The sequence below is a fragment of the Lonchura striata genome, chromosome 1 (assembly GCF_046129695.1).
Source record: "Lonchura striata isolate bLonStr1 chromosome 1, bLonStr1.mat, whole genome shotgun sequence".
NCBI lineage: Eukaryota > Metazoa > Chordata > Aves > Passeriformes > Estrildidae > Lonchura > Lonchura striata.
In genome coordinates, this window is record NC_134603.1 from 138,665,240 (window position 1) to 138,674,740 (window position 9,501).

The 9,501-nt window shown below is 43.3% G+C and overlaps 1 protein-coding gene across 1 annotated transcript in view; it reads right to left on the reverse strand.

Annotated features, from left to right (window-relative positions):
* The window catches only part of DNAJC1 (DnaJ heat shock protein family (Hsp40) member C1), a 108,823-nt gene extending 101,095 nt beyond the window's left edge, over positions 1–7,728 (reverse strand). Inside the window, exon 1 of the mRNA XM_021530379.2 lies at positions 7,539–7,728. Coding sequence (XP_021386054.2) covers positions 7,539–7,703 — 165 coding nt within the window. The 5' untranslated portion in view covers positions 7,704–7,728. The remainder of the gene's footprint in view (positions 1–7,538) is intronic.
* Positions 7,729–9,501: the final 1,773 nt, after the last annotated feature.

Consider the following 9,501-nt stretch of genomic DNA (forward strand, 5'->3'; position numbering starts at 1 on the left):
CCTTCAATGAATTACAGATCAAACACAGAACTACTTGGGAAAAAAAAAAAATATTTCTGCAATTTGAAGATCAAACTCTTATGGTTACATCCTTAATGGATTAGTGAAACAAGAAGTATAGAGAGAAAGAGCTGAAACATTATATCTGCTGCAGACAGAAAAAAAAAAAACAAAACAAAACCAATTCAATTGTTTTATCCTTTTTACTGCACTTTGAATGCTGTCAGCTCCCTTGGGTTCCCAAACATAATAATTTCCTATTGCTGTATGTTCTCTAAACAGCAAGACGGAAGAAGTGAAAGAAATCAGGAAAGTACTACATAAATGAATTGTCAGGGAAAGTTAAGAGTAGGTGTCTTTAAAACTACTTAAATCGGTAGATTCGAAACCACTTTTGTGTCTTGAAAAAAGGAGACAACAATAAAAGAAAAAAAATTCTTGGACAACATCCAGGCAGAAATTTAATAGGCAACAATGCAGAAAACCCATTTTTATGGAAAATACAAGCTTTACATGTCTAGATGTCTCAATCATTTTTATATGCAACAGCACTGAACAAAAAGATAAGGGCAGGGCACTTACAGAATAGAATACATTATCTATCAGCAGTTTACCCATAAATTCAGCAATTTTAAAAAATCCCAAAACACACAGAAACCTTTACCCTGCACCATCCCCAGTTACAAATGCTGCAGTTATCATTAGCACTTCTCTATGGTGTCTCCTACAAGCCATTAAACCACTCAAAATCAAAACAACTTTGTTCCATAGGATCCAAGTGAATAATATCAATGATGACTTCACACAACCTTAATAATTTACATATTTTTGGACACGCAGAGTTTCCTGAACTGCTGAAAATCTCAGTTCCATGTATAACTTACAAGTAACATTCAGAAAGGAAGTTTTCAACCATAAAGGGGTGCAAAACTGTGTCCCAGTAACATATTAAGAAAAACCACGTAATTACTTTTATGGAATGAACTGACATTACAACTAAAGCCACCAGAAACAAAACTGGATTTTCTGATGATATTTTTGTTTGAACCAGTGCAATGGACTATTACTGCCTCAATGCTGACAGCATTTTCATGAGCTTAAAAGAAATACAATTTCAGAAATTACTAAAATCCCTCAGTGTTTGCTGAGGTCTGCTACTACTATCACCCAGTTGTGTATTATGGAAGTTAATTATTTTCGAAAGCTTGGAGCAAGAAAATGGAAACATTTCATCTTTCGAACTGAGAACTCTGATGTTGCAATTGACAGTGTATTAAAATCTAATGCCTTCCAATTTAGATAGACTTTGAACAAGAAGTAGAAAGCAATCTCAAAACAGGCTTAGACCATTAGACTTGATGTTTTATCACTAGCTGAACAACTTTTCTTTGTCAGAAATGAGTGAGACACCAAGGTGCTACATGGCTCCATGTCATTTCACAGCACAACACTTTTGAAGGTCACAGTAAATATCTTATTTGTCATGCCAGTTAAATAATCTTACAAAACAAAGCAAGAATAGCTTACAGCTCATAGTTTTGACACAATCATCTGAAGAAGTGATGTTATAATCACATGCAAGTGAAGTTTTGTCTTACTTGATCAAATACTTCCAAAGCTCGGAAGACTGAACTACTAGATTTTTGCTAAAACATTAGCAGATGATAAACACTCCATGATTTTATCAACACTGCACCCACATACATTAACTTTAAAAAGCAGCACGGAGAAGACCAGTCTGAAGTGGTGTAGTGGTAGAAGAGTAACCAAAACATGTCTATGGAGAGCAATCCAGCCTGTCAATGGGAAGAACAGGCTGCTAAATTTATTCCTGAGCTACCCCTCCTTATTTCCCTCCTTCCTTGCTCTAGTTATGTGCACCTTGCCTGCCAGAAAAGTCAGAACTGCATGGGTACAGGTAGGCTGTTCTTGATGAGGACTTAACAGTATTCCTTGAACAGATACACATGAGGAAGGGCTGTTTCTTCCTACTTGAAGAGACCAATTTATGTACTTAAAGTTCCCCAGAAGTTTTATAAGAAAAAATAGCTCAATGTAGATTTTTTTTCTGGACAATAACTCAAAGCCAGAACTATGGCAGGCCAGACAAAACAACACTGACACCTTCCGAGATTGCCATTATTTCTGAAAAATAGATTACTAAATCTATGTCCAAGAACTTTACTTATATAGTATACAAATTCACAACTTCTGAACTGTAGCGATGTAGGCACTGCATGTATGATGTATGCATTTGCACAAAACAGACCACATAGAAACATCTTACTGAGAGTTCTCTTCCATCTCCAGACTTGATAATACCATAAAAGCCACACAGTTTGTTGTGGTGTTCATTCCTTTTCTTACAGAGCATTGCCAATAATTACAATTCACTGTCAGCAATTTACTAAAAAGTATAGTCTTAAAGGTGCAGCTACCTCCTACTTTTAGTGCAGCCCAGGAGTGCACGTGTAAATCAAACTTCTTTATTGTACCTACTGGCTACATATCATGGAAGCAGTCCTGGAGTGGATGAACAGGATTCCTTTCGGAAAGAACTGAATGACAAGATGTGAAACCAAGCACAAACAGCGTGTTTCAACACAAGCAGCCATTGAGTCCATGCAGCCAGCCTGGAATTAGTTCAACAAGACGAAAAAAAAAATCCCTGAAATGCAAACAGCATGAACATCAATTGCATAGCACCAAACATTGCACTCTACAGACATAACCCTGTCAGATCCTGCTACTTGACACAGCATACAACAGCTCATCTGTTCCAGCATTCTTGAGAGAAGCCTATTAGCCCAACACATCCAGCTCATCTGGAGAGGTTGTGGTTTCCCACAGCCACAGAAATCCAACTCCTTGGTTTTCATTTCATGCACTTTTTTGGAGTTGCTAACAAAGCAATGTCTCACAAGCTGTCAGACCAAAATCAGGTTCTGTACACACAGTTCTGACTTTATGCTGCAGCATCATCTACCAAACCATCAACTTGCAGTGGATATAATATTCTTAGTTCTCTACAGTAAAGTCACACGAACAGATTAGAGCATGGTTCAATATAAAGCTCAGGTGCCATAAGAAGGGCAGAAGCCAATACTGAAGAAAATATCCCTCTCAACATTTTTCAGGTTATGTATTTATCCACCATGCTGGGCATCAAGTCCTACTTGTTAGGAATCTGAGCTCCCAGGGCCTCCTCCACTACCTCAAAGAGTGCTCAGAGAACCTATGTTTGTTTCCCTACAATGCACAGGCCTAGCAGAACTTTCAACATCAATCCCTTCCCTTATGTGATTACCAGTGGAAGCCAAAGCCTTATGCAGACTTTCCTTGGTCCTGACACACAACACACGGCTCCACACAGCTCAATTCCAGCAATAAAGCTCACGCATTCTAATACATCTTCACAGACAACATCCTAAAAATTTCTTGATCAGATCTTTTGTATCCAAAATTTGTATGACAAAATTTCAAAATACATTCAGAGGCTTGTAGTGCCCTCCTAGCTGCAAGCCAAAAAAAGTGGAGGAACAAGTAATTCCCTTGAAGCCATATTAACAAATTATAATCAAAATATAATCAAAAATATATTTTGGGAAGGAGGGACACAGGTTCAACTGATGCAAAGTTCATTTATCCAAAGCATATCATATTAATGAAGGTATCCACTATTAAAAGCTGTAAGAGACAATAACATTAATTTGTCCACCATACAAGCCTGTAGCTCCTCAGATCTTCCTGGCATTTTTCCAAAATGTTAACATTGCACTCCTATATTCTCTGGTAACTGGTCATCATATTACTGAGTCTGCATAGCCCCTGGTTTAATTCTGTTGCTTCATCTGAGTTTTTAGATGACTACTATTTGGTCCTGATTCCTTTGTTGGTTTGAAACTGGCTATATTGAAGTGATTAATGAAATTACTCTAACATCAGATTTGTCAAGAGGTTATGATTCTATTTTCTTCGGTAACCACTTGGAGGATAGGGAAATGCAACCTTTTCTCAAGCCAAAGGTTACATCCCCATTCTGTTAGGTCAAACTTCTTGAAACCAGCAATGTTTCAAATGAGTCATTTAAGTTAATTACATCATCAATTTAAGAACCACCAAAGAAAAAGAAGGTAGAGCAATTCCCATATTGGTCAGAACAACAATAGGAACAACATAATAATGCAACTATTAGATATGTCATGGTACTATTAGTTATGTTAAAAACTCAAATAGGTAGATTGTGTCCTTGTATAAAAATCAGATACTTCTTAACCTAGGTGCTCACCCTAACACTTGGGAGTTGGACAAGAAGGGACCTTCCAACCTCAGCCATTCCATAAGCACTTGTAGATTGCTCAGCCATCACTCTTTGAAATCAGGAACAAAGGTCAGTTATTTAACAGCCAAAACAGTCACAATCTTACTTTGTCATTCCACATTCAAAAGACATTCAGAACCACAACAATCACTTTGCTTAGATCACCCTCTATCATTGCCATTGATATCAGAAAACACTACAGCAGCTCAAACTTAGCACCTTACCAGAGCTGTATGAGTTACTTGACAATGCCAGGAAGCTTCCACAAGGCCCTCAAAATGACAAAACACAAAACCCATATTCCTGCAAGCATAGAGCAGCAACAAAACAAAACCCTAATCATTTCTCTCTAATTTGAGTGAAAAAATCCACACAGCAGAGGCTTCACCAAAGCATGTTTGAGAGCTACAACACTTCCCACAATGCCTTCTGCATCTTGTCCGTTGAGGTCAACATCAGCTTCTGACATCGTATATGTGTTCAACAATCAGTGCCACAATTCTCTCATCAAAACCTAAGCTGCTTTAATGCCTTAAGGAAGCATTGGAGTAATTCCCTGCATTTTTTCAAAACACAACATGACATGTTTAGAAGAAATCTGGCAGCCCTGACACACTACTGTTAACAAACACAGTTGAGCATCCATATCTCAGATGTAGAAGTCACATCCTGCATAAGAGAAGTATTCCCTCCCCCAGAAGTACATGAAGGAAGAAGGGATTATCAGGACATGATACAAAGCAATGAAATAGGAATGGGTGGGAGGACAGAAAAGCAAGCCTTGATGAATGGAAGATAATTCAACAGTTAGAAGGTGTGGCTATAAAGGCTATTATCACACACACAGTCAACTCTTGTTAACAAGAAAACCACCTGAACTCAGGGAAGGAAACTACAGAACTACAAAAAGTGAAATTACACTACTATAGTAAAAAGCATCCCAACTAAAACAATAATGACATACAAAACTAATAAATTCCAATAAACTATAGCATTAAAAAATAGCAGAAGACCTGAAAAATGTGCAAACATCACATTGAGACATTATGGTAAAAGACAGCTTTATGTTGAGACATCCAGGGTAGGATACAGCACACCTGAGATTTGTGCACTTCCCTTGATCCTGTCACAATTACCCTTCTCATAAGGTAACTTGAAAAGCAGCAGCTGCCTACCAAGGCACTGCAAGACAACATCCCTTCAGGATGACACGAGGAGCTTGTTGGAAGTTTCAGCTATAGGTCAGAGCTGGAGAAGCAAGCAGCAGGAACAAAGGATAGCATGAAAGAACCCACACAGCATTTTCCAATCTTACAAATTCCTATTGAAGCTCAACTCCCAACACAGCATACTCCATTATTCCACTCACAGGTCTATTCTGCTGCATGGGTCAAGTATCAGCATTATGTACACTTCCAGCCTTGGCTATAATGACAAGATGAGTGACCACTTTAAATAAAAGTACACTTTTAACAAAAAACAAACAAACAAAAAAAAAAACCAAACAAACAACAACAAAAAAAAAAAAACACCAAAAAAAACCCACCAAACAAACCTCAGTTTCATTTCATTCAGTGCTGCACTTCCACCAACTTTTTCCTTGCTCCTACACTGCAAGTGTTACAAGTTTGCCATTATGACTAGGAGTAGAAATGTGAGCTAGAAGAATATTTGCTTGCTAAAATTAACATTTGCTAAACATACAGGGCAAGGTAGAGATTTGGCCCTAGAAGAAAGGACTGTGGAAGATGTTAACAAAGAGTTGCATACCAGACCTGAACATCACTAACAGAAACAGAATTTTGCATTCCTACATTATCTAACACTAACACTGTCTTTCAGAATTAACACCTAGATTTTTAGGGTCTTGAAAATGAAACATGAATAACAGTGCTTGCTGTGTTGTATAGATGATGGAATGCCATAATATTTATCACTGAATGCTTAAGGACTGAAGGAAAGAAAGAGATGAAACAGAGCCAACCACAGCCAGTAGTTTCCAAAACTAGACAATTATATATTGCAGACATCTTCCCTCTCTTTTTAGACATGCCCTTAGTGAAATGCTCTGAAAATACAGTCATTACCCTCAAAATGTACAAGAATGACATCAGAACAAACTTCAAGGCTGGCAGGGAAGCCATTTAAATAGGATCAATCCCCAGAATATAGCACTGGAAAGAGAAGGTACTAGGGGTACAGAATGCACTAGGAGACAGAGAAAGATAAAAATGTCTTTTGGGGATTCTGAGTGAAGTAGCAGCATGAAAAGAATTGTGAGGAGAAGAATACTACTGAAGAGAAGAACACTGATTGGAAGAAAGTAAAAAAAGTAGTTATGATGCATGTAGAGACACTGAGTAGGGTCTCACATAGAGTAGAGCATCTAGAGAAAAAAAAGGGCATCACATGGGAGCCAAAACAAGTGATACAAGTTGAAGATGCCAAGCGGCAGTGAAACCAGCAACCACATTCAAGATGTACACACGAACCATGGGATAAAAGTGTTCCTAAAAGGAGTTCCTGTCTTGACCACACTGGCATGAAAAATTAACTGAAGGTGCATAATAAATTATTTAGGATAATGTTAGGAGCTACTTATCAGAGAGAGGTGAAAACCACACACAATAACCATGATACATGGAAAGTAAACAAATAAAACCATCTACAAGCCATTAACACAGCAAAGGGTCACAGTCTACCACGTGGCATGAGTGAGAGAAAATATGAGCTGCAACACATGGTGATGCACAATCTTAAGGGCATAGCAGCTATGCAGAACGAGGGAAAGTGAGAAACTGCCATACCGACAATATGAATGGGAAGTGTGAAAACTCCAGAAGCTACTTTTGTCTGGCTGTAGATGCATTTGGAGAAAATGAGATACGTTCAGAAAAGCAACAGGCATTAGGAAAACACAAAGGTGTGGGAGAAGGAGGGCTGATTTATGGTGGGCCCGGAAGAAGCAGCAACAGAGCAGTACGTGAAGCACAGCAGAGCCCCCGCAGTGGGACGGGACAGGCTGGGAAGGGGCAGTGGCGTTGCCCCGACCCGCGGGAGCCGGGCAGGAGAGGGTGACAGCGCCAGGCGAGGGGCCAGGGGCCGGCGGGCGAGCCGGGCAGCCGTGCCGGGGGCCCGGGGCAGCGGTGACCGGCGGGGCCCTCGGCGACGAGCCAGGGCAGGGGGCAGCGGCGGGCGGGCTCGGTCCCTCGCTCACCTGCTGCACCCCCAGGAAGTCGTAGAAGTTCCGCGGCACCTCCTCCACCAGGTCGAAGAGCTCCAGGTCGCCGCTGTCCCAGGCGCGGGCGCGGGGCGCAAGCAGCGCTAGCAGCGCCAGGAGCGGCAGCAGCCGAGGGCGCGGCGCGGGCGTCCGGCGGGCCATGATCCCGGCCTGCGGAGCGCCGGCGGAGAGCCGGCGGAGCGCGGACGCGCCCGGGTGGCTCCGCCGAGGCCGCGCTCGCCGCGGCGGCCGCTCCGCACTGAGGGGACGCGCCAGGCCCGGCCCGGCCCCGGCGGTCCCACGGCGGGGGAGGGGTGAGGGGGGCGCTCCCCGCCCGGCCAATCGCCGCCTCCGCGGCTCCTGACGTCACGCGCCCCGGCAACCGCCGGCGCTCGCGCAATGGAGAAGCCGGGGGCGGGGGGAAGGGCGCGAGCGGCTCCCGGCGCGAGCTGCGTGCGCGCGGACGCCCCGCCCCGCCCTTCCCCCGTCCCGCGCCCTTCCCGCCGGGAACGGCGGGAGCGCCGGGGACACGCACGGGGTTGCGGGGACACTCATGGGGACACTCATGGGGACACTCATGGGGACGCACACGGGGCTGCGGGGACACTCATGGGGATACTCATGGGGACACTCATGGGGACGCACACGGGGCTGCGGGGACACTCATGGGGATACGCGCGGGGCTGCGGGGACACTCATGGGGACGCACACGGGGCTGCGGGGACACACGTGGGGACACACGTGGGTCTGCGGGGACACTCGCGGGGCTGCAGGGGCACGGGAAGGGTCCGGTCCCTCGCGGCCGCCGTGGGGGCCGTGGAGCCCCGGTGCGTGCGGGGCCGAGGAGCCCCGGTGCGTGCGGGGCCGAGGAGCCCCGGTGCGTGCGGGGCCGTGGAGCCCCGGTGGGTGCGGGGCCGAGGAGCCCCGGTGCGTGCGGGGCCGAGGAGCCCCGGTGCGTGCGGGGCCGAGGAGCCCCGGTGCGTGCGGGGCCGGCTCTGGCCGCGAGGCCCTCGAGCACTAAGTCCTCTTTCGATTTCCTGTCTTCATGAACTCCTCAAGGGCGTGTTTGGTTCCTGCAACCTATTTTACCCTAAAATCGCTCCACCCTATTGTTAGTATCGACCCGATTTTTAAGGTGTTGTCCGGGAGTTTTTCGTTCTTACCTTGCTTAATGTGAAATGTTTCACCTGGGACGCTAGATGAGAAATTAGATGGAAACTTAATGGCTGAACAATACAAATTATCAGCATTAAATCACTTTACTCTGGCACGGGCAGACTCTCTCGGAACTAGGCCTGGTTAATAACTCATTCTGAGAATATTTTTAAGAAAAGAGAGATTCACTCATCTGAAAAATGTCCATGAACTAAATTTTAAAAAATAGGGTTTGCAATTTAAGGAAAAAAAATAATCCCAAATGCCAATCTTATCTGCACCTCAATTCACCTAAGAGGAGCTAGCTACCATTTACAGAACCACTGTACAGTAGAGTGCTTCCTTGGATACTCCATGGGAATACCGATGTGGCTTTAAAACACACTCTACTCAGTTCTGAGTAAGGAGTTGAATCAACATAACCATTATCAATTTTCCAACTCATAAAGTATAGAGTAGTCTTAGGTATTCTCTACTATTGAAACAGTTCCCTTTTGTATAAACTATTTAAATATTAATTAGATTGATATTTAAACTCATGTTTCCATATCCCATATGTATGCCCACTGGGCTTTTAGGATCACAATTCTGCCTCTGGCTCTGCTTTCTGAAGAGTCCTAAACCCATTTGCCAGGAAATTATAATTTAGCCAATAGTGTCTTATGTAGACCCTTTTAACTTATCCTTCACAAAAAGGTGCACTTAACTGTTCATTCTTATAATCTTAAAAAAGCTTCCTACCACTTAATCACAAAGCAAAAAAAAGAAAAAAAACCAAGTTCTTTTTTACAGAATGACAGTGTAA